At 46.5% G+C, this 25583-nt stretch overlaps 1 protein-coding gene across 50 annotated transcripts in view; it reads left to right on the top strand.

The window, feature by feature from the left end:
• The window catches only part of MROH7 (maestro heat like repeat family member 7), a 49637-nt gene that overhangs the window by 8988 nt on the left and 15066 nt on the right, over positions 1–25583 (top strand). For 22 of the 50 annotated variants that reach the window (XR_014053343.1, XR_014053356.1, XR_014053352.1 and 19 more), the window contains 13 exons: positions 645–1929; positions 9579–9658; positions 10828–10911; positions 11813–11892; positions 12198–12327; positions 14324–14419; positions 14934–15038; positions 15251–15386; positions 18310–18422; positions 18822–18998; positions 19345–19499; positions 21889–22027; positions 24225–24415. Coding sequence is in view for 25 of the 50 variants with exons in the window: in XM_081489072.1 (XP_081345198.1) it covers positions 720–1929; positions 9579–9658; positions 10828–10911; positions 11813–11892; positions 12198–12327; positions 14324–14419; positions 14934–15038; positions 15251–15386; positions 18310–18422; positions 18822–18998; positions 19345–19499; positions 21889–22027; positions 24225–24415 (2696 nt within the window). In the remaining 25 variants the exon portion in view is untranslated. Of the gene's footprint in view, positions 1–612; positions 1930–9578; positions 9737–10827; positions 10912–11812; positions 11893–12197; positions 12328–14323; positions 14420–14933; positions 15039–15250; positions 15387–18309; positions 18423–18821; positions 18999–19344; positions 19500–21888; positions 22028–24224; positions 24416–25583 lie in introns of all 50 variants that reach the window. The other 28 variants (XR_014053361.1, XR_014053347.1, XR_014053346.1 and 25 more) reach the window with 6 other exon arrangements.

The following is a 25583-nucleotide window of genomic DNA, read 5'->3' as shown; positions in this document are numbered from 1 at the left end:
CTGCTTTGGATGATATCCTCAGGTTCTCCTCCATTTAGTTTGCCTCACCCAGAGCAAACTGTTAAGGGCAGTGGGCAGCTCTGCCAAGGCTGCTTTGGGCATCTAGTGCCACAGCCATTCACAGAGTAGTTCTAGCAACTTAGGGGTTGGCTGGAAGTAGTAAATAAGGAGACTTCCCCTTTTCCTTTTCTACCTTAAGGTGGGAGGGTTCCTCATTTGTCTAGTATTCATGGACTTCCTACTGTGGACCTAGTTATTATGTTAGGTGCTGGGGATGCCCTGGGGACTAAGATGTGCATAGTTCTCGCCAGTGTCCCCACTCATCTCTAGCTAGGGCTGGAGCACTAAACAAGTCATTGGAATAAAGTGCCATGAGTCATTTGCTCGGAGGAGTAGGATCAGTGAGGGGAGCAGGGGGAGGTTCCGGGCCAAGGAAACTACATTTAAGGACTGTGAGCTGAAAGGGAGCGGGATGTGGTCAAAGAAGGGAACACAGGTGATGGGGCTGGAGCTGAGAAAGCTGGGAGAGAGCCATGTAGGACGGAGCTGGACAGGTGGGCTGGGCGTGGTCATGGAGGTCATCCATGGGGAGCCATGGAAAGGTTTCAATAGGTGAGGCTGAACTTGCCTTTTCTCTCTCTCAGGAGCACTGCAGGGAGCTCAGCAGTCAGCTATTGGACAGAAGGGGGCAGTGGCACTGACAGACCTCCAGACCGAGCATGGCCTTGGGTCCAGGGGCTAGTCTGGTCCTCTGTGAAGACGCGAACATGACACCCAATCTCAACTCCACTGAGGCCCCTGGTTTAGGCTCTGGCATCATCTCTGGGTCCAGCCTGGACACGGACCTTGTTGCTCTCTTGAATCCATCCCTGAGTCCTGGCGTGGCTCTTGTTCCAGACCTTAATCCAACTCTGATTCCGGTCTCAGAGGAGGCCCCTGGCCTGGAGTCTGATAACACCCCCAGACCTGATGACAACAGGTCCACGACTCCAGGTTCCCTCCAGATCACTGCTGCCCACTCTGGTGAAGCCCTGGCTTTGGATTCCAATCACCTCTCAAGGCCTAACACACAGGGGACCCTAAGTCCAGCCTCAAACCTCATTCTGAGCCCCCACTCTATGGAGGTCCAGGGTATGAGCTCAGGGAGCCACACTGGGCCAAATTCGGAGGAGGCTGTCAACTCCCTCTCAAGCAATCTTTTTGATTTGGCTCAGAGCAACTCCAATCCTTCCAGGCCTGAGACAAACCCATTTAAAAGGCTTTATTCCAAAGACTCCCTTGTTCTGGGCCACAACATCTCCAGGTCAGGCTCAAAAGCTCTCCTTATTCCACACTCAACCTCTTCTCTGGATCCTGACTCCAGTCAGCTGCTAGGCATGGGCTCAGGGAACATATCCAAGCTGGACCCTGAATCCCTTATGCCAGACACAAATGAGACCATCACTTTGGCTTCACATAACATCTCTGGATCTGTTTCAAAAAGAGCCTTTGGTGTAGTCTGGAACACAGGTTCCAAGGGAACCATCAGCATGGCTTCAAATGGCAACCCCAAGTCTGATTTGAAGATGACCGTCCCTCAGGCTTCATGCTTGACCCTGGTCCCTGGTTCCAACGACGTTGCCAGCCTGCACTCCAGCACCCATGGACCCAACTCCACCGTTTCGCCACCCTCGCGCATGACCCTGATCCTGGGCTCCAAGGAGACTCTGAGCCTGGGTTCCAGCCTCATCTTCAGCGACACCTCCACCCTGACACTGAGCAGCCAGCAGGAGTGTTCTGAGGACAACAGTATCCACACCATGCCTCTGGAAGGGAATCTGGGGAGCTGGAGTGAGAGGACTAGTGTGGAGGTGGGCCAGTTCCCACCGGGGCTCCCCACCTGTGACACCGCGAGTAAGGACTCCACGGCCTTCCAGAGCATCCCTCAGGGTGAGTAAGGCCAGAGTGCCAGCCCCAGAGAGGACACTGACTTGGAAGAACTCTATTCAGATTTGTAGGGCAGGGAGGGAAGAGGAGAGGGGAAAGGAAGGAAACAGCATGTAATGGATAACATGCAAGACATTAATTATACACGAGAAATCTAGTGCTCAGCCCCTGCTTACTGTGTGACTTGGGACGAGTTACTTAATCTCTCTGAGCTCCAATTTTCTTAACTGTAATATAATATTCCATACAATGATACTTTCATTCTATACAAATTACAAGTCATCTAACTATACCTTCCTTTCTTTCTTGATGAATTTCAGGTCTGGCTTCTCAGGTCAGAGCTTGACCAGTGGAGCAGGCAGACTTGAGTTTTTGAGGTTCCCACCTGAGTGAAGCCTTGGGGTCCTGTCTGGAACCCGTGACTCACTTCTGATGTGCAAGAGTTCTGTAAATGAATCCCCCATCAGTTTTTGATGTTGTGAAGATCTTTTCCCAGTTATTTATATCTCAAAATATTTTTATTTGCTCATTTACCAATACCACATTGCAATTTTAAAAAATTACCATGGCTTTACAGATATGCATTCATATCTGATAGAGAAAAAAATCCCTCTTTAAAGTTCTTAAAATTATTCCAAGGACAACAGCCTCCACATCATGCCCCGGAGACTATTCAAACACTCATTCTTCTGTATACATTTTAAAATACATTTGTTTAGGTCCTCAAAAAATCTTTCTGGCATTTTTGTTGGAATGTTATTAATATATCCATCTGTTCAAGTGAAATGGAGTGAAAATAGGGTTCAAATTCATTCCTTTACTTGTGGAGTCCAGTTATTGTGATCTAATTCACATACTATACAATTTACCCATTTAAAGTACACAATTCAATGGCTCTTGGTATATTACATGATAAATCTTTAAAAAATTGTGGTAAAGTATATATAACATAAATCTGCCATTTTAAACATTTTTAAGTGTTTAATTCAGTGGCATTAGTCACTTCACAATATTGTGTAAAATCACCACTGTTTGTCATCCCTAATAGAAGGTCTCACCATAAAGCAGTAACTCCCTATTCCTCTCTCCCCAGTCCCACATGAACTCTAACCTGCTTTCTGTCACTATGAATTTGCCTCCTCTAGGTAACTCATGAAATGGAATCACGCATTTGTTCTTTTGTATATGGTTTGCTTAGCATAACGTTTATCTATGCTGTAACATAAATCAGTACTTCATTCCTTTTTGTGGTTGGACAGTATTCCAATGAATGTACCAGATTTTATTTGTCCGTGGACAAATATTTGGCTATGATGAATGATGCTGCTATACACATCAGCTCACAAGTCTCTGAATCCTTGCTTTCAGTTCCTTTAGATAGATACCTAGGAGTGAAACTGCTGAATCGTATGGTAATTCTTGTTTAGCTTTATGAGAGGAAACGTCAAATTATTTCCCATAGCAGCTGTACCATTTTGCATTCCCTCCAACAATGTACAGAGGTTCTAATGTACAAGGGTTTCTATTGCTGCACTACTAATCTCTCCTTGCCAGCACTTTTTATTTTTGCTTTTTTTTTGAAAACATTTTTATAATAGCCATCCTAAAGAGTATGAAGTAATATTTCAATTGTGATTTTGATTTGCATTTCCCTAATGACTAATGCATGGCATTGAACATTTTTTTTAATATGCTTATTGGACATTTGTACAATGTCTTTTGCCTATTTTCAGATTTGGTTGTTTCATTTTTAATTTTGTGGCTATGCTACACAGCATGTGGGATCTTAGTTCCCCGACCAGGGATCAAACTCATGCCTCCTGCATTTGAAGCATGGAGTCATGACACTAGACCACTGGGGAAGTCCCCACATTTTGTTGTTTTTTGTTGTTCAGTTTAGGCGTTCTTTATATATTCTGAATATTAATTCCTTATCAGATATACAATTGGTAAATATTGGCACCCGTTCTGTGAGTTGTCTTTTCATTCTCTTGACATTGTCCTTTGATGCGCAAGTGTTTAATTTGATGAGAATCAATTTGTCTACTCTTTGATTATCTGTTACCTTGGTGTTATGTTTCAGAAATGTTTGCCTTTGGTTATACTCCAATACAAAATAAAAAGTTCTTTTAAAAAATAATTTCTTCCCTAAAGTACTAAAAACAAACAACATGTAAAAAAGAAAAGAATTGTATTTTTTGAGCTGAGTAAAATGGAATAATTCTGTAGTCTGAAAAATAAGAGAAATTATTGCCATATCCAATGTTATGAAGATTTCTCCCTGTGTTCTAAGAGTTTTATAGTTTTAGCTTTTAAGTTTAATCTTTGAGTCAATTTTTGTGTACAGTGTGAGGAAGGGGTCCAAAATCATTCTTTTGCATGTGGATATCTAGTTTTTCTAGCACTACGTATTGAAAAGAGCATTCTTTTTCCACTGAAAGGTCTTGGTACCTTTGTCAAAAATCAATTGACCATATATATGAAGATTTATTTCTATTTCATTCCATTGGCCTTTATGTCTGTCCTTATGCCAGTAACATACTGTTCTGGTTTCTACAACTTTGTAGTAAGTTTGAAAGGAGGAAATAGGAGTCTACCAATTTTGTTCTTTTTCAAAATTGTTTTGGCTATTTAGGATCAATCTTTGTTTTTTAGTAGGATAATTTTATCTGTTTGTATTTTTAAAAACAATGTATTTTCAAACTGTATTTGTCTTTTAAAAAGTTTTCCAAGATATATAACATATATCAGTAAATATGTAAAGTGCACTACTAATCTTAAGTGTACAGCTTGATGAATATTTACATACATATACACACTGGTAACTCCCACCCAGATCAAGACCCAGATCTTTATCGGCATCCCAGAACCTTCCCTTGTGATCCTTTCCAATCAATTCCCCTTCTTCTGGGGTTGTTCGTTGTTCAGTTGCTTAGTCATGGACTGCAACATGCCAGGCTTTCCTGTCCTTCACTATCTCCTGGAGTTTTCTCAGATTCACGTCCATTGAGTCAGTGATGTTATCTAACCGTCTCATTCTCTGCCATCCCCTTCTCCTTTTGCCTTCAATCTTTCCCAGCATCAAAGTCTTTTCCAATGAGTTGGCTCTTCGCATAGGGTTTTTCAATCTTGGCACTATTGACATGTTGTGTTAGACAGATCTTTGTTGTGTGGGTGTGGGTGCATGGGGGCTGTTATATGCATCGTAAGATGCATCCCTAGACTCTGCAGAAGATACTAGTAGGAACATTCTCCCTCACAAGTTGTGACAACAAAAGATGTCTCCAGACATTGCCAAATGGCAAATGGGGGTCAAGATTGCCCTCAGTTATCAACGGTCACAGAAGGAACAATTTTTTGGATTTGTATTACCAGAGACTAGTTTTGCCTGTTTTTTAACTTTCTATCAACAGGATACTACTGTTGTTTATACTGTCTCGATTCTGGCTTCTTTAGCCCAACATTATGTCTAGCGGATTCATCCACAGTTGCACGTGTCATAGCTGATTCTTTTTACTGTTCTGTAGTATTCTATCTTATGAACATACCACAATTTGTTGATTCATTCTGATGGACATTGGAATTTTTCTACTTTTTGGATAATATGAATAAAGTTACTTTGAACTCTTTTGCACGTGTTAGTGCAAAGATACACTTTTTCATCTAGAAGAGGAATTTCTGGGTCATAACATAAGCACATGTCCAGCTTTAATAGATACTGCAAAATTTTCAAAGTGGTTGAATTAATTCACCCTCTCACACGTGAGAATTCCAATTGCTCAACATCCTCACAAACATTTGGTAGTCAGTTTTTAAAATTTTAGCCATTCTGGCGGGTATCTAATGCCATTTCCATGTGGTTTTCAATGGCATTTTCTGATGATTATTGATGTTAAGCATCTTTCAATATGATTATTGTCAATTTGTATATCCTTTATAATGAAGTGCCTGTTCAAGTCTTTTGTTCATTTAAAAAATTTGTGTTGTCTTTTTCTTATTGTGGAAGTTCTATATATAATCCTGATATGTGTATGCAAAGGTTATGAAACTAGTGTTATGTTTTCCCCCATAAGTTTTACCATTTTGTCTGTCACATTAAATTTATAATGCATCGTGCATTAATTTTGGGAAACAGTTTGAGAGAGGGACTTAAAAGGCTCATTCCCCCCCCATGTGAATATCTAATTGCTCCGGACCATTTATTGAAAAAACCATAATTTCCCCCACTGAATTGCAGTGTCACCTTGAGGTAAATCAAGTGACTGTGTATGAGTAGGTTTATTTCTGGACCCTTTCTATTCCTTCGTTTGTCTATCCTTAACCGTTGCCTTTAATTACTGTGTTTTAGAGTAAGTCTTTATATTTAGTAGTGTGACTCCTCCACTTTGTCGGGATTGGTCTGTTTGTTCTTTGTCAGGGTTGTCTATTCTAGGTGCTTTACTTTTCCATTTTAATTCTAGAAACAGCTTGTCAATTTCCATAAAACAGAATAAAAATCTGTTAGATTTTCATTGGAATTTCATTGACACTACAAATCAATTTAGGCAGCATTGTCTTCTATATAATACTGTTTCTGGGGCTTCCCTGACGGCTCAGTGGTATAGAATCCACTTGCCAATGCAGGAGACGTGAGCTGGATCCCTGATCTGGGAAGATCCCACGTGCTGTGGAGCAACTAAGCCTGTGCACCTCAACTATTGAGCCTGTGCTCTAGAGCCGGGGAGCTGCAACTACTGAGCTCAGGTGCCACAACTACTGAAGCCCATGCTCCTAGAGCCTGCGCTCAGCAAGAAGAGAAGCCATCGCAATGAGAAGCCCGTGCACTGCAACTAGAGAGTAGTTCCTGCTTTCCACAACTAGAGAAAAGCCCATGCAGCAGCAAAGACCCAGCACAGCCATAAATAAATAAATAAATAAATAAAAGTGAAATGGCATCTAGATTAAAAAAAGTGAATTAGATAATTCTGTTTCCAACCCATAGTTCATTTATATATAATGTAATTATGCATAGTTAAAATTTTTTAAAATTTTTAATTGGTCTGTAGTTGATTAGCAATTGTATTCTTTATTCTGCTTGCTCTATATTTCTTTTTTTCTCCTTTTCTGGTTTTTGGGTTGCTTTTCCTCTCTCTTTTCTCCCTTACTTGTGTGGAAGTTATATACTGTTTAAAGTCTGTTACTGATTCTCTAGAAGCTACAATGTGTATATTTAATTAATCACAACGTCCAAACTAGTGGATGCATTTATCTTCCTCCCAGATGATTTAAACATGTTAACCTCATTTAACGCCTCCTCTCCCATTTATATGCTCTCCTGGTAATGTATGTTAATTTTATCTTTTCTTTTTCTTAACTCTATGAACATTATTATTATTTTATGTAGTTAATGTTCTTATATTTACCCAAATATTAACCTCTTTTTTTTTTTATTTGCTTGTTGCATCTCAGACCTTCATCTGGGATTAATTTCCTTTTGGCTGAAGTACACCCTTTTGCTTTAGTGAGCTCTGCTGATGCAAACTCTTCATTTTTACTGAAAATGCCTCTATTTTATCCATCATTCTTTTTTTTTTTTTTTTTTTCATCATTCTTTTAAAAATTTGAAATAATAAAAACTTGCAGAAAAGTTGAAAGTACAGTATAAAATGTTTTTTCTGAACTGATAAGTTGCTAAATGATACCCTATCAATCTTAAATTTTAGTATGTGTTTCTTATAAAAAAGGATAAAAATTAACCATCAAAATCAGGAAATTAACACTGATACACTGCTACCATCCAATCCTCAGGCTCCATTCAAATGTCACCAATTGTCCCGGAAATATCCTTTATTAAAAAAGGATCCAGGTCAGAATCATTCATTGCACTTTTCTATCTCATCTGTTTTGTTTCCCTCAGCCATCAGATCTTCCTTGACTTTCATGTCCTTGATACTTTGGAAGATCATAGGCCAGCTGTTTTATAAGATTTGCCTAACTTTGGGCTTGTCTGATGTTTTCTCATGATCAGATTCATGTCATGCATCTTTGGTGGGAATAGCGCAGACATGATGCTGGGTTTTTTTCACTGCATTCTATCTGGTGGTGTATGATTTTGATTTGTTCCATTACTGGTGATGTTCACTTTGATCACTTGAGTTCAATGGTTGCTGCCAAGGTTTTCCACTATAAAGTCATTATTTACCCCTTTGTCATAAATATGCAAAAAATACTAGATAGATCCTTTGAAACTATGTAAATATCCCATTTCTCATCAGACTTTCAATTAGTTATTTCTTTTTTTTATATTAGCATGGACTTATCATTTCTTAGTTTACTCGATAGACTATATAATCTGTTGTTACCATCATTTATTGTGATACTGAAGCTTTCCCCTGTTTGACCAAGGAATACTCTTTGAGCAAGCTTTTACGTCTTTTTGACATATCCTCACAACTTCTTGGGCTCATTTCCTTGTTTTCTGGTACAAGATGTCTCAGACTCACCTGCACGTTCTCTGCCCGAGTCCTAGAATCACCTCATTCTCCTAGGAGCCTTGTTCCCTTTAGTGGACAAAGATGCTTAGAAGAAGCCAAGCTTTTAGTGCTAGCTGTATTCACTACCACTGAGATGTCTCTGCTTCTCACTGTTGACTCCATCCTCCAGTAGCCCCCGGAGGTTGGTGGCCAAGATGTCCCTGAAACTCCAGTGTGTCTCTCTTTGGGCTTCCCCTCACCACCTTAAGTCAAGGACTCTATGGGCCCTGCTCAGCCAAGTGCCCACACCTGGACCAGTCACTGTGGCTGGGGGCATGGGAATCTCTTACTGAGCAAGCATGGTTTCCAGATCCACCTTTATTCATTTGTGTGTTTATTGAAGTATAGTTGATTTATAATGTTATGTTGATTTCAAGAGTAAAGCCCATCCTTATTTGAAGAGGAGTGATGGGTGGGCCTTGTAGCTTCACCTACCTATATGAAATGAATAGCCCGCAGGAAAGACAGAGGCTTTGCCACCAGAAGAAAGATGAGGAACTGTGAGGCTAACAAAATAGCAATTATCTATTAGGTTGGCTGAAAGGTTCGTTCAGGTTTTTTTGTGAGATGTTATGGGAAAACCTGAATGAACTTTTGGCCAGCCAATACTATAACAAGTAAGAGTTTAACTATAAAGTGTGATAGCAACCAAGAGAAGAGAACAGAATGATGCACTACAGGATCACAGTGGGCCCTCGGTTACTCTGAAGGTCAGGGGAGGCCGCTCTGAGGAGTGGCGGGCAAGCAGACCTTGTCCTCTACCTGGGCAAGGGGGTGTGAGAGTGGAGAGGCCCAGGTAGAGGAAAACAGCTTGTGCAAAGGCCTGAGAGGAAAGCCTGCTGGGCCTGGAAGGAGGCCAGTGTGGTGGGAGCATGGTGAGTGAGGGGAGAGTAGGTGGAAGTGAGCTGCGGAGGTGGGCAGGGGAGACTGACCTGGCAGGGCCTTGAAGGCACTAATAAGGATGCGAGCTTTATGCTCTGGGACACGGGGTGCCCCTGAAGGGTTTTAGGGATAGGGGCTCAGTCTGGCTGCTGGGGAAGTAAAGCTTGGAGGGGCCCCATCGGGAAGAGGAGACGGGATTCTACTGCACTGTATCTTTACCCTCCCTCTTCTTTCCTCAATGGAACTATGACATTGCAGGAGCCTTCGATGAAGTAGCCTCATGCCTGGTGGAGGTGCCAGGGCAGAGAGATGATCGCGGCAAAATGGAAATGGCTCTGGTATGCTTCCTGCCAAACCACCTCCCCGCCACCGATTTTCTGGGATGCCCTCTCCCTCCACCTCCCACTCCACCCTCGGTATTTCTCGTTTCTCTGCCGGATTCTTCTCTGCTCTATGGCTTTATTAGTTTATCTTATTTCTTGTCAGTCTCTCACACTGGAATTCATTCTCCATAAATCAGGGAGTTTTGTCTGTCTTATTCTCATCAGTATTCCTCGAATCTAGAGCAGTGCCTGGCACATCCTAAGTGCTTGATAACAGTTTTTGTTTTTGTTTTTTTTTTAAACAACTGAATGAATTGTGAAGGTCTCTAAAAGGGGAAGAAAAGCTGGAGTTGCCCTTTTCAGGACACAGGCCCAGCCCAGGTCTTAGCCATGTAGCAAGCCTTGGGAGGCCAGAGAAATCCAGCATCTTCAGGACTTGGTGAGGGCCGGTGGGACAGGCTGGTAGTGAGTGTAACACACGGAGTGTGGGTGAGCCTAATTGGTGGACAGAGTCTGGAGGCAGGCGGCCCACCCAGACCAGGCCATACAATCTGTCTTCTTGCCAGGTGGAACGGGAAAGAACTTGTAGCATCTTTAAACCACCATACTGCCCATCAGATACACTTGTTTTGCTTTCTTTACTATATATTTTATCTTTTTTTCATGTTTTTTTTTTCTTCTTCTACCTTAAGATAAAGAGAACTAATAGATTAATGGGAGATTGGTTAATGTATTCCCTCTCAGGTAGCAGAATGCCTTAATCCGACTAGTGGGTGTCCCTACAAAGGGTAGATGCTCGAAGGCCCTCACGAGGTATCACTAATGATAACATTTCAACTTGAGGTGTTGGAACCCTTTCTGTCCCACCAGCTCCTGCCTCTTCTTCCTTAGTTGACAGGTGCTTTGCAATCTGAACCTGATATCTGGTCTTCCCCCAAATTTGACCTACAGGGATTATCCTCAACCTGCTGCCACCACCATCTTCTCAAATCTTTACCGCCCCTCCACCCTGAGTTCCCTTGTGGTCCCTCACTTCTCTTGAGCTGACACTGGGGGCTGGAAGCTGGGGAGGAACAGGCAGCTTGACTGCAGGTGGCAGGTGCAAACAGGGGGTGTAAGGGCAGCCCCAGGGCTGGGCTCCGTGTGGCTCTCATCATGTGGTTTTGCCCTCTACTGCCCCTGAGGTCGGGAGTGCCCTCAGCCTCCAGAAGAGCCAGAGTGTGCTGGACAAGGAAGAAGAGAAGAAGACCCTGATGAAGAAGATGCTGGTGCGCAAGCAACTTGCGGGTCTGCGGCATCGGGGTGGGGAGGGGGCGGAAGTCCTGAGCCCACCCACTGATGAGGCAGGCTTGGGGTGGGGTGGGCAGAGGACACCAAGGCACAGATACTCGGGCTTGGGTCTCAGCTCCACCCTGAACTGCCCCCCACCTACCTGAAGAGAGCTTGGCCAAGTCACTTCCCTTCTCTGAGTCTCACTCTTAATATCTCACGAGTGACTGTGATCAAAAAACCTGTGTCATTGGAAGACACAACCCAAAGGTTAGTTCACTGTAAAATCTTAGGGCCCCGGGAGCAGTCATTATTATTTTATGTCTTATTTTCCCCCATAGTTCTTCTGATGGGGGAACTTCTGAAGGAACTTTCTTTCTCTCTGCTAAATGCAGTCACTTCTCAGTGATCCACCAGAGTGTTTGGGCTGGGATAGCCACTGAAGTTTCCAGAATTATATCAATAGTTAGCTATAAAGAGAGAGAAAAAAAATCTGTGCCTCTGATACTTTCATTTAATTAACATTAATTGAGCACCTACTGGAAGGACATTTTAAAGGAATTCAACTGGACCACTTTCAAGGGTCAAGCATGGTGTTTGGGGACCAGTCCATGGTTTAGACTTCCCTACCACAGGGCTGCTGGAACAGTTCTTGCTGAGCCCTGCATATGTGCAGCGGGCCAGGCCTTGGAGTGAGGCCTGTTTTGAAGGCCTTGAACTGAGGGCTCTGGACAGGGTCAGAGCAGTCAGCTGGCTCCCTCCACTGGAGGCCAGGCAGGGAGTGGAGCCGGCCCAGGCTGAAGGGCTGCCGCGGCCCCTTTCCCTATGAGGAGTGGCTGTGTCGCTGGTGGTCTGTGGTGGCCTGCCCTCCTCACTGACACCTCCGTGTCTCCCATCCAGAAGCAGATCCAGGAGGAGCCGCTGGATTCTCTCACGAGCTCTGTCCGCCAGCAGGCCATGGAGACCCTGACCCAGCTGAGGTGACCTCGGCCCCTTTCCCAACCCTCAGCCCCTTTCCGGCTACCCTCAGGCTCTGCTGGTATCTTCAGAGGCCTCTCTGCTGTGCGTGGCCCTTTCCTAGTCCCAGGCCTTTTCCCTTCCCCTTATCCAGGCCCTGCCGGGGCTGTCTGACGTGTGCCCCGCCCCCCCCCCCCCCCCCCCGCCTCATTTCGCCCTTCTGCGGATCGGAATCTCAGCCCTTGTCCCAGCCCTGCACCCTTCACTTCCAGCCTCCAGCCTCAGGTGTCCCTTCACTCCACGCCCTCACTTTCTGTCTCTTCCCCAGCCATTCCCAGCCCGTCCTGGGCTTGTGGGAACGGTCGGAGCTGGTGAACACGTGCGTGAAGAGTGTGTTCTCCCTGCCCACGGTGCAGGCCATGCAGGAGAAAGACCAGGCCAAGGCAGATGCCTTGCAGGTGAGGCAGGTCCCTCCCAAGCGGGGCCTTGGGGCTGACTGGGGTTCTCAGAGGGAGGCATGTCCCTGGACTCCCAACAGAGAGAGGAAGGGCATTGTGAGAGGCAGATGGGAATCTTCAACCTCCTACTTAAGCAGCTTGGGCAATTCACCTCCCTTCTCCTGGCCCGAGCAGGCACTTGATAAATATTTGGTGAATGAGTGAGTCTGTGGAGTAAAGAATCCCTCATCTGAAGCACTGTCCACTTTGGGCTCTGCCCCATGAGAAGGATGTGGGCATACGTTGGCATGACTCAGGAGGTGGCCAGGATTAGGAAGAAAAGGCCTGAGGATTGGGCGAGTTTGGGTTGAGGCCTGGAAGTGGAACCTCAAGGGGCTCTCATGAGCACCTTCAACCCCCTGCAGGATGGTCCCTGGAAGAGTGATCAGAGGAGACCCTTCATGTAGAATGGGGTCAGTGGGGGAGGTTAGGGAGAGAGATTTCAGCCCTGGGTGAGGCACATGCATACATCCTTTTATCCAGAAAATTTTAACTAATACCTAATCCAGAAGTACAAGGCTGAGATACTGTAGGGCTGAGGAGCAGATTGTCAAGTATCACACAAATAAATGCAGAATTACAACAGTACATGGTGCAAGCAAGAAGTACACGATACTATGAAGAGCCTGGAATGGGGGGAACCTGACCGTGTTGGGGGTCAGAAGTCATGATGCTAGAGGCGAGAGGTTTAGAAGAGTTAATTAGCTGAAGCAGGTGGCAGAAGGAAGAGTGTGAGAGGCCGAGGGAATAGCCTGTGCAGCAGCCTGAGGACTGAGAGAACATGATGACTGCAAGATGATAAGGAGGAAGAGTGGCTGGAGTCCAGAGGGTGAGGTGAGAGAGCCGTGGGAGCCAGACCAGCCCCAGCGTGACGGCTCTGAGTCCTGGAGGTGGTGCCCTTGAGAGGAGACCCAAAGGAGAGGCAAGGATGGGTAGGAAGAGCGCCTGCAGCCTTCTTGTAGTACCAGGCCCGGCCAGCAGAGGTCAGTGCTGCACGGCGACGGACTGCAGATGGGCGGGTAGGAGGAGGGAGTGGGTGAACAAGGGCTTCCTTGGTAGCTGTGGTGTAAGCCTGGTGTGCTCAGACTCAGGAAGCCTGGACAAAGACGACTTGGAAGGAAGATGTGGAGATGGTGGGAAGAAGGGAAGCAGGGAGAGAGGGCCTCAGAGACACCCCTTAGCCCCGTGTAGGTGTCATGCCTGCACCCTCCTAAGAAAATCTATTTGGACCTAGGAGTGGTAATTTTAAAAAGAATCAGAACACTTCCTTGGAGACAACAACACAAGTAGGGCTGGTTGTCCATTGATCTAGCCCTCACGGTTCTTGAGCGTTTTCCCACCCATCTTCTCATGTTCCTCACGAATTGAAACCTTGGTTCTGTGACCTTGGACAAGTGTCTCTTCCTGGGACTTCCCTGGTGGTCTAGTGGATAAGACTCTGAGTTCCCAATGCAGAGGGTTGGGGTTCAATTCCTGGTTGGGGAACTAGATCCCACATGCTGCAACTAAAGAACTAAAGATCCCGCATGCCACAGCCAAGACCAGGCACAGCCAAATAAATAAATAGTTTTTAAAGAACATCTCCTCATTTGCACAATGAGAAAAACACTTTGAGAACAAAGTGATAGGGTTGTGCCAATCATGAGACAATCATCTGGCCCATGGTAGATTCTCTGTAATTCTCAGTAGATTCTCCCTGGGCCTCTGCTTCTTCCACTTGTAAGCTAAGAAGTTCAAGGATAATAATTACCAGTTTCTCCATTAAGAAACTGTAACCCATGGAGGGGAAGCCAGTTGCCCAATATCACACATCAAGGTTAATCTCACATGATGGGAGCAGAAAGCAGCACTCCTGGGCTTGAGTAACCCTTCCTCCCCTGACCCACATCAGGGGTTGCCTGGGGTTGGGGTCTGCCCCAGAGGCTCCCTAGTGACTTGTTCCTTTTCCTGTTCATAGATACTTTACTGTCAGACCTTGGATGCCCTGCAGACACTTCTCAATGCCCTCTTTGTTGAGGACCCCACTCCTGCTGGGCTGAAGAGCATCTTGGAGGTGTGGGGGCAGGGAGGAGAAGAAGGGTGGAGGAGGATGGGGAATCAACTCAGGAGAACTGGGGTTGGTGGTCTGGACCCAGAAAGAGTGATTTGACTTCAGGATGTAATCTTGTGCCAGATTTCTGCTTCCCTGCCCCTCTCACAGGTTGTGTCCCAAACTCCTTCTCCTTCACCCTCTCCCTATCCCTCATACTCCTGTAACTCCTGCGATAGCTGCCCCCATATCCTTGCTTTCTAAATTCTTGTCCTTATGTCTCTCTCCTATCCTCAAGACTCTCCGCCTTTCATCTCTCTCCTCACTGACCTCTGTCCTCCTGCTGGTCTTTCAGTTCTGTCCTCAGCTTCAAGACCCATGGGTCCCTATGCTCTAAGAAGAGGAGGAGGGCTGTGGTGGGTTGCTTTGATGCTCTCCCCAGAAGCTTCCTGATGATTGGTGAAGGCTGGCCTGCCCATCCAGAGGGCAGAGGCTAGCATCTGGCTCATAGCTCTGAGTCGTACCCTTCTCCCCACAGCCCCTGGGGCCCTGGATGAACTCTGGGAAGGCCCACGAGAGAGCACGGGCTGTGAAAAGCAATGTCTCTGTGTTGAACCATGCGCTTCTGACCCCACCTTTTCTTGTGAGTGGCTCTGGGAGGGGGGAGGGGAGGACTGCTAGGGAGAATGTTCTCAGCTCTGAGGGAGCCCATGCATCTGCCCAGAGATTCCTAGGTGGTCCTCACTCCTCAGAGGATTCAGCTCTCGGGGCCAGGCCATCTAGCTTTGTTCACCATTTACTGTATAGCATTATTGAACCTGTAAGTCTCAACCCCTAAGATTATGACACAAACAGATGTCTTCGGGATTCCCGGCACTGGGGCTTCTTCTGGGGAGGCTCATCATTCGCATCGGAGATCCTGATGAAGAGACTGGCCGTGAGGCTCTGGACGGCATTACCATCCTTTACACCATCTTGGAGCTTCAAAAACGTAAGCCTTCTGGAGTGCCTCTAAAACAAGGCTTTTGAGCAGGTACTCAGCCTAGGAATTGAACGGACCCTTGGCAACAGGGCACTGGTGGGAGATGGAAGAGACCAAACAAAGTTCAAAGGGGTCTGGAAATCAGTGTGAAATTTAGTCCCCACAGAACTAGGAGACAGAGGTGACAAACACATTTTGATTTAAGCAGTGCTTCTATATAAGCCTCTTCTTTTCCATCCTAGTTTAATTTGTGATTCTCATTTTCACATTCCTATGCCACCATGTGCAGCCAGGTATGATAGCCTCAGTGTCCTGGTTTTTAGTATGTCTTCCCCATTAGTCTATAGTTCATTTGAGTCTATATCTCATTCATCACGGTATGCCCAAGATCTGGCCTTGGCCTGGCACATGGTGGGTGCTCAGTGAACAGGTATTGCATGAGTGAACAAAGAACAGGTCCTATCTTGGAATCTGGAGTGGCTAAAACCTGTAGGCAGGAGAATATCTCTGAAACAGCTGCGGGAAGCTAGTGATATGGTACGGGCTGACACAGAAACCCAGCTGGCACTCACTGCACCTAGAGGTGTGCAGTATTGACTGTTACTTGCCTCTCCCCTTTCCCCAGAGTCCCAGCTCTGCTCCAAACCAAGGGACCTTGGCACATTGTTTAAAGTCCCCTGGCTCTGGAAGCTGAGTGACCTGGGTACAAGACCTAGCTCTGGCCCTTCCTAGCTGTACAAATTCAGGCAAATACTTTTCTTGTTGAGGCCTTAGTGTCCTCATTTGTAAAAAGGACACAAGAATGCAAACCACAAGCTTTTCGGAAGATTAAATGAGATCGTATGTGTAAAATGACCAGCTCGTTCCACACATTATGGGCCAACAAAGTTTTTTTTCCCCCCATCCCTCCTCATCTTATTAGCTTCAGTCTTTTGGGATCTATCTGGTATCCCTGCTCTTGTTCGCTAGCATCTGGGGCAAAGATTTAGCCACATAGATCTTCTGAGTGATGGATAAAGGTGATATAAGTCATCTTAAGGATCAGTCTTGGGGACAGGAATAATATACACCAAATTAGTATTGCCAGATTTAGCAAATAGAAATATAGGACACTCAGTTAAATACAAATTTCAGAAAAACAGTAAATACCTTTTGGTATATTTAAGACATACTTTTGCTAAATTACTTGTTTATCTGAAACTCAGATTTAACTGGGTATTTTGTATTTTATGTGGTGATTCTAAGGACAAATTCCCTCTGTTAGATTCTCAAGGAGTGATTTATCCGGGCCTCTGGACTGTAGGAAGCAGCAAAGCTAGGATTTGAACCTTGGTCTGCCTGATACTAGCCCTCCCAGGTTGCGCTAGTGATAAAGAACCCACCTGCCAATGCAGGAGATGCAGGAGATGTGGGTTCAGTCGCTAGGTCTGGAAGATCTCCTGGAGGAGGACATGGCAACCCACACCAGTATTCTTGCCTGGAGAATCCTATGGACAGAAGAGCCTGGTGGGCTAAGTCCATGAGATCACAAAGAGTCGGACATGACTGAAGCGATATAATCATGATATCAGGTCTCAAGCTCCTTCCTTTTGCAGACAATCTGCTTGCTTGGTCTGTATGCTATTCTGCCTCAATGACCCTTTCTCATGCTCACGACTTATATCTTGTACATGCTGAGGAATCCAGGTAGGACCTGAGTCAGACCACCATAAGACTCAGGAAATGTGCCTTAAATGTGTTTCCTTCAGCAGAAAATAAGGATCTCCAATTTGCAGGTTCTATTCTAGGCACTGCGGACACAGAAGGAAAAAAATAAATTAATTCAGTAGTCCTCCTGTTGAGCTTATCTTCTTGTTGTCAGAACACAATGAACAAAATAAACAAATAATATATATAGTAAGTCAGATGATGATGAGTATCAAAGAAAGAAGAAAAAAATAGGAAAGGGAGCTTGGGAGTACCAGGGGTAAAGGAATTGCAGTTTAAAAGAGGTGTCGCCACACACCCAGCAAAAATGGATAGAAAATTTACTGGCGAGATGTGAAGCCACTGAGCTCTCATACACTGCTGGTGGGAGCATAACTGGTCCCCACCGTGGAGAACTTTTGGCAATATTCCCTAAAGCAGAACCTCTACCCACCTGAGGACACAATTTCACTTTTAGCTTGTTGCTGTTGTTGTTTAGTTGCTAGGTTGTGTCTGACTCTTTTGAGACCCCGTGGACTGTAGCCTGCCAGGCTCCTCTGTCCTTGGGATTTCCCAGGCAAGAATACTGGAGTGTATTGCGCTTTCCTTCTCCAGAGGATCTTCTTGACCCAGGGATTGAACCCATGTCTCCTGCATTGGCAGGCGGAATCTTTACCACTGAGCCATCTGGGAAGCCTCCACTTCTAGCTACATGCCTACAAAAGACATGGACTAGATATACTAGAACATTCATATCAACACTACGTATAATAGCTAGAAACAACCCAAGTGTCTATCAGAAGCAGAACAGTAGACCAGTAAGTGGTAGTATATTCATACTGTGTAAAGTTGTACAGCACTGGGGATGAATGAACCCACGCAGCTTGCAACAGTGTTGGTGTATCTCACCCATATAATGTTGAGTGAAAGCAAAGCATAAAGGATAACATACAGTAGGAGTCCATTTATATGATGTCCAACAGCAGAGAGCTCTAATCTGTGGATTTAGAAGTCCAAATAGGAGTGGGGGAGGGGGATTATAGCCTGAAACAGGGGCATAGGAGGGCCTTCTGGGGTGTTGACTGTGTTCTGTTTCTTGACTTGGGTGAGAGCTACATGTATGTCCTCATCAAGATTTATCATGCTGGTTACCTATGATTTATGCACATTTGACATCCATGTTTAGCAAAAAGTTAAGAAACAAAATAAGTAGTTAGGTCTCACTGAAAAGGTTCTTGCCTTGCAGGAGCCAGAGATAAGGAAGAGACCAATAAGAAGGAGCTGTATGAGAGCAACAAGCGTTTCCTGGGGCCCTACAACCCTGTCAGCCCATGCCAGAACATTCTGCGTGTGATTGCGGTGACCACCTGCTGCCCACCTGGGCCTTCCTGGGGGATGGGGACGAGGGAGGAGGGGCAGCACCAGCCTGCCCCAGTGCTTCCTCCTCTCCTTCCATCCCTCTAGGCTCAATCCCCCTTATATTCCTTTACATGCCTTCCTCAACCACACAGGTCCATCCTCTGGGCTCCCCACCCCTCTGGTCTGTGCCATAGCATGTGGCACCCAGTTCTGGGGAGGCAGGGGCCATGTCACCCCCTCTTTTTGTCACAGTTCCTCAAAGGGTTCGACACTCAATGATTAACCGAGTATGTGGTCCCTTTGCTGACCTCTGCCCGTGTCTGGCGATGTTTGTGCATAGATGCAGGACTCACTCCAGGTCTGCCCATGTGTGTTAGGATCTCTCTGCCTTTGTTTCAGGAATTCGGAGATTTTCTGGGGCCCCAGCAGGTAAAGGACCTGCTGCTAGCAGCCTTGGAAGGGCTGAAAGGTGGCTCCGAGGCTCGGGGGAAGGACTCGGGGGAGATGATGCAGCTAGCCTCGGAGGTCACGCTCAGCTCGGTGCTGGAGTGGTACCGACACAGGGCACTGGAGGTGGTAAGGCCCCCTGGGGGCAGGGGCTGGGCTGAGAGACCCCACAGGGCTCACTGATTCAGCAGGCAGGGCAGGGTGGGTGGTGAATGAGTTCTAGGAGCTCTCAACTTGCTTATCAGCCCCCAAGAGCTCAACTATCTGGTGAGGGGTGGGGGAGGGCAGTGAAGACAGACTGTCTCCAGGGAAGGGGCAAGCACTCTGCCTACCTGTCTCGCCATTTCTCCCCTCTGAGCCCTCCTCTTCCTCATCACCCTCTTCTCCCTCCTCCCATCCCCCTGTTCCCCTGTCCTGCCTTGGCTTCTCCGCTTGGCCCTTTGCCTGCTCCCTCGGGGTCTGGCTGTGCCCCCAGATCCCGGAAATCATGCATGGCATCTATGTGCACCTGAGCCACATCCAGGAGCCGCGGGCCCGCGAGGTGGCTCTGCTGCCCGTCTCTCTCCTGGCCAGCTCCTTCATGACCGAGGTCGTCGTCGCGCTGCTCATGTGTCCCCTCCCACTGGACAGGTACCAAGTGAGGGGTGCTTCCAGCCACTGCCTCTCAGAGAGCTGATACAGCCCCCTATTCCGGGGCTGAGAATCCCTCCTTCTACCCAGGGGAGCCCCTCACCCTCCCAGGTGGTCCCTCTTCCATGATCTATGTTGCTTATGACAAGCCTTAAGCCCTTCCTGCCAGGTGTCTGTGCTGCACATCTGTTTGTTCTCTCACAAGTATAATAACCCCATTCTACAGATAAGGAAACTGAGGCTCATGGAAAGTTTCTAGTCTTAAGAACCTACTGAACAAGCAGCAGAATGAGGACCTAAATTCAAATCTGACCAACTCCAAGCACAGAGCTCTTCAATGATGCCATGGGAAAGAGAACTGAATGTTGGTCTTAACTCTGCCTCCAGATGCTGTGTGGTCTTGGGTAGCTTTATTGCCCTCTCTGGGCTTCAGTTTTTCCCCATATGTAAAAGGAGAAAATAACACCCACATTCTCACCCCAAATGGGTGGGCATGATCAGTAAAGCAGCCAGTCATGCTGAGTGCCTGCCCTGTGCTCCATGTTGTCAGCCTTCAGGGACCTCTGGTCTGATGGCAGAGGGGACTGTGGCCAGATGGTGATCAGCTTGTGGGCAAGAGAGACAAATCTGGCTGCTCTAGGCTCCTGGCCCAGGAAATGCTCCCACACCTCTGAATGAAAACAAGGCAGAAGCGTGTGATCCATGTCTTAAGGTGGTTGGTTGAGAGTGAACAGAAAAGAATTATGCAGAACTGTGCAAGTGGGGTGCATTTCTAACCAGCAGAGCTGGTGTCATTCACAGAAACCAGGGAGAGCAGTGCAGGAGTGACACACCCCCATCTCCCACCTGGAAGAATTTAACCCTTTCTGGCTTCACTGCAAACTAGGGAATTTTCTTCTTGGAGCCACTAAACATTCAGACTCAAGACTGCCAGGGCCACATCTGACTTCACTTACTTCAGGAGGATGTAGGACATGGCAGTATCCTTACAGCAGCCTGTGCAGGAGGATTAGACAGAGCTGGGATGAGATTTAAGGAGGCCTCATTGGCAAGTGCCACTCCTGTGCATGCCTGAGAGTGAGGACCTCCTTAAATGTAGTGCCCTGGATGCCTCACTTTCCTCACCCTAGTATTGGCCCTGGGCCTCCCAGTTGAAAGATGTAGGTGTTATCCTGTCTTAAGTGGCTTGGGCTTTAAAGGAACTAGAGTCTCTTATAATAACTCTTTGGACTTTGCCTCCCAGATTCTCACAGGGAAAAACCCAGTCACAAGAGTCGCTGCACCCTGAGAAGCTCAATGCCACAGCGTCCCCAGTGGTCCTTATAGTTCATTTGCAGTTGTTCCTCACCCAGACACAATTTACCAATTGGGTCATTTTTACCATAAGCAATGTTGCCTAGCAACATAGTTGACATACTATCTTTATCAGGTTTCCAGGGGAACAGAGCTGGAAAGTTAATGGAAGGTTCAACTCTTAACCAGATGGGTGGGGGGGAGACTTTTTGTTAACCCTTTAGTGCCCTGGGCTGTCAGCACTTTTCACCTCCCCAGGATAGAACCTATAGGCTGGTGCAGGTTGATCCAGATGGTTTCCCCTGACTGGTGTACTGCCTTCTTTTTTGTTTTTAATTTTTTTGTTAGTTTTTTGTTATTTCTGGCTGCGCTGGGTCTTCGTTGCTGCTCCCAGGCTTTCTCTAGTTGTGGTGAGTGGGGCTACTCTCTAGTTGTGGCACATGGACTTAGTTGCCTTGCAGCAAGCAGCATCTTCCCAAAATGCAGGGATCAAACCTGTGTCCCCTGCATTGGCAGGTGGATTCTCAACCACTGGACCATCAGGGAAGTCCCTGGTGTATAGCCTTCTAATGGTCAGAAGTGGGAGCTCCTTGACGTTATGTGACAAATGCAAGACCCAGGGCCCAAAGGGCTCCTAGGCATAGAGGAACAGGCACAGGCATTGGAGTCATCAGACCTGGTCACTTCTGGACTCTGTAGCTCATTAGCCGTGCAGTCTTGGATTGGTGATTTTACCTCTCTGAGCCTTAACTCCGCATCTGTAAAATGAGACTGACAATCCACCTTGAAGGTCTCTGTAAGAACTCAGTGACCCTGAGTTTCTTGAATATCTTGCTCACGTCTGCTGGCAGACAGCAGATGCTCAGTATTTGCTGAAGTCATAACTTGTATGCAAAGCACCTGGCAAAGTGCCTGAGAAACAGGGTTTTTGATCATTGTTAGCCCCGGGCTGCTTAGATCATTCCAGAAATTTTTCAGCACACTCATGGATGCCATTTCAAAGGCATCTTCCCTTCTCCCTCCCCAAACAATTCGGCGGCAGGGTTGGCCCCACTTCCCTTGTCCCCACTAACCATCCCCACTCTTGGCCTGTCAGCAATGGAGCAGAGATGTGGAGGCAGCTGATACTGCGCAAGCCCAGCTGTGACGTCCGAGACCTCCTGGACCTGCTTCTGACCAGCCTGAAGGAGAAGCCCATGACCAAGAAGGGCCGGGCCTCCATTGTGCCCCTGGCGGTGAGGAGCTCTCCTCCTGCCCCCTTCCTCCCCTGCCCAGCAGCCCCATCACTGCCCCAACACGTTGTCCTCCCGCTCTCGCTGAGCTCTGCACACCCATCTTCTAGTGCCCGGCTCTGCCCGGAGCTAACTGGTGGCCTTGAGCAAGTCTGTCCTGGGCTCTTGTTTGTGATCCACCGGACCACCAGCAGCACCATCCTGCTGCTACTTACAGTGACCGCGGCAGCCTGGAATAGTGGGCACTGAATGACCTGGGACTCACACACCTTAGGCTGAGAACTGGCCTTGCTCTGTTACTATTTCGTAACCTGAGCAAGTCACTTCGCCTCTCTGAGGCTCAGTCTCTGCATCTGTAAATAGAAATAATATCTACCTTGTATGGCAGTTATGAAAATTGAATAAGGTAACTCATTTATTCTTTTTAGAGACATAAAATGTCTAAGCGCATCTGCTGCCACTCTCAGAGGTTAGACCTGGAACACGGAGGGAACAGGCTCTGATGTGGGAAGGGGCTGAGTGGACAGACAGATTTCTCTCTGGCTCTGTCACCACCACCCTGGTCCTAGCCAGCTGAATAATACCCCATTCACCTCCCTGCTTCCACTCCAGCCCCTCCAATCTGTATCACAGCTAAGAAAATCATTGAGAAATGTGCATCTGCTGTTCTCAACTCTCTCTATGGCTTCCCATTGCCCTTAAGGGTAACACAGAGCTCCTGCTGTTGCTGCTAGGCCCTGCAACCCTCACTGGCCTCACTATACTGCGTGATCCTCTTGCTTGCATGGCTCCAACCTCATTATTCTTTGTCAGGTCTTGTTAATCACTGTGCTGTCTTCTGTCACAAGGCCTTTGCACATGCTGTTTTCTCTACCTAGATTTCTGTCTGCCAAAAAAGCTATCCACCTCCTCAGGGAAGCCTCTGACCAGATCAAATCTGTGCATATTATACTTTCTTTCCCAGGTGGTTCAGTGGTAAAGAATCTGCCTACCAATGCAGGAGATGTGAGTTCAATCTCTGGGTCAGGAAGATCCTTTGGAGAAGGGAATGGCAATCTATTCTAGTATTCTTGCCTGGGAAATCCCACGGACAGAAGAGCCTGGTGGGCTATAGTCCATTGGGTCACAAAGAGTTGGACATGACTGAGTGACTGAGCACACACACATCACATACTTTATCTTAGAAGAGTTCACCCCAGTTGTGATCTAACAATAGTGTGTGTGTATAGAGTGGGTCATTTGATTAATCTCTGAGATGCCTGAATTCAGCGCCTACAGTAGACACTCAAAAAAATTTTTTGTTGGGTTGATTTATTTATTCAACAAACATTAAGCACCTACTATGTGCCAGGCATACTCATCAGTTTATAGGGATTCAGCAGAGAGCAACACAGTCTGGTAGAGGAAAGCCAATAAACAGAGACATGATAGATAGAGGAGCAGGTGGTATTATCCCTTAACACAGGAAGATACTGATGTTCAGAGACATTCCATGTCTCACCTAAGGTCACACAGCTACTGAGTGGTGGTGCCAGGACTCAAACCCAGACCTCCTGCCCCTGAATCCCATGCTTTACCTCTGGATCTCTCTGCCTCTCTCCCCCAGCACTGAGTTCTATGACTAGGACACCAGCACCCATTCCATCCTTGGTTTGGGCATCACACACTCCTCCTCTGATCACTGTGTGTTGGCATATTTTCAAATCACTCAGAGGAGGCAGTGAGGGAAGTCTAGTTTTAACAGCCCCCAATGAAGAGGCAACTGATACCCCACCTCACCGACCGGGCACCTATGTTATGAACCAGTAAGAGGTAGGGCTCCTGTAATCTGAAAACCTGGGTTCAAGTCCCAGCTCTGCCCCGAGGGGCTGGGTATCCTTGGGCAAGTCCCTTCACACCTCTGATCTTGTCTCCTCCCCTGCACAGTGGGGTCAAGACTCTACCTCATAAATGTGGGAAGAAATCCTTCTGCCATGATTATTCCAGGGCTGTGTCAACAGCAAAGGGTCGCTGTGATTGTTCTGGGGCAGGGCTCACCCAGAGAGTCTGGATGCAGTGGGGGGGGAATCTGGCCTTGCCCGTGTTGGGCCAGAGAAGAGCAAAGATCCAGGACCAACCTCCTAGAGGATCAGCCCAGGCCCAGTCAGGAGTGCTGGGATGATGGGCAGTGACATCTCACCAGCTTCCCCTCCTCCTCCAGGCAGCCAGCGGCCTGTGTGAGCTCCTGTCCGTCAACAGCTGCATGGGCCGTGTGAGGCGCATCTACCCACAGCTGCTCCTGGCCCTGCTCATTCAGGTCCATTACCACATCGGCCTCAGCCTGCCTGGCCGCGTGGCTTCCCACAAGGATGCCAAGAAGGACGCCCAGACCTCTGGCTTTGTCCCTGTACGGTATGTTCCTGCTGTCCCTGGCAGAGGGACAGCCATCAGCAAGGGCTCTTATGAAAGTCTTTAGGGCAATCGATCGGTAGAAATTAGTTCTGCGGCTAGAAAAGAAAACAGAAGTGCACTTTTATGAGACAGAGCCAATCGTGTTCAAGAGCTATTTGTGAACATCTGCTGTATGTGTTCTCTGCTTAGGGCTGGATGGCAGGAAGAAATCAGCCTTCTCCAAGGAGATCACCATTTCAATTTTTCTCCTCCATCCCTGGAGATATGATTTGTATTAGATTTATAACCAAGGCTGAACTATTTGATTTTCATTTGTTAATTGGAACAGTTAATATAGGCACATGAGTAAAAATCTTCAAAGACGGTAAAACAGTCTCTGTTCCTCTCTTTACCCCAGTTTTCTGTCACAAGAACTGGGTTCTTTCTTGCCCTTCGGACAGGGTTGATGCAGAGCTAAGCCAATGTGTTTTCATTCTCTACTTTCACACCAGTGGTAGTGAACCTTACACAGTTAAGTATTTCTGCTTTTATTATATACTGTATCTTTGAGATCATCACACACAGAGCTGCCTCATTATTTTTAACAGCTGCATAATATCCCTCTGTGTAGATTATAATATACCACCATTCACTTAACCAGTATCCTCTCGATTAAGGTGCTTCATAGCCTTTTACAAACAATGCTGCCACAAGCGATGCTGTTTATGTGTCTTGATATTTACATGTGACTGTACACATAGGATGGATTCCTGAAAGTAGAATGGGTGCATCAGAAAGCTTCTGTGTTTAAATATTATGGTGGAACAGGAAGATATGGTGGAAAAAGTTCTTGATCAGTGAGTGAAAGGAAATGAAGTACCTCCTAAAGCACCCAGCTTGCCAGTAGTATATGACACTTCATTTCCCCACAACTTTGTCATCACAGTCTCATCTTTGCCAATCTGAAAGTTGAAAAAAAATGGTATTTTGCTGTAATTTTAGATTGCATTTCTCTTACTATGAATGTGGTTGAGTTTAAATGCCATTTCTATTTCCTTTTCTGTGAGCAACTGTTCTTGTTCTTTGCCTAATTGTATATAGGACTTTAGGGAATTTTTCTTATTTATTTGTAAGAGCTCTTTATATATTAAGGTCTGGCCTGCTGGGGGCAGGGTGACATGAGATCTCA

This window comes from Giraffa tippelskirchi, chromosome 5 (assembly GCF_054371585.1).
Source record: "Giraffa tippelskirchi isolate mGirTip1 chromosome 5, T2T-mGirTip1v1.2.pri, whole genome shotgun sequence".
NCBI lineage: Eukaryota > Metazoa > Chordata > Mammalia > Artiodactyla > Giraffidae > Giraffa > Giraffa tippelskirchi.
This window is presented reverse-complemented; position numbering and strand designations above follow the sequence as displayed.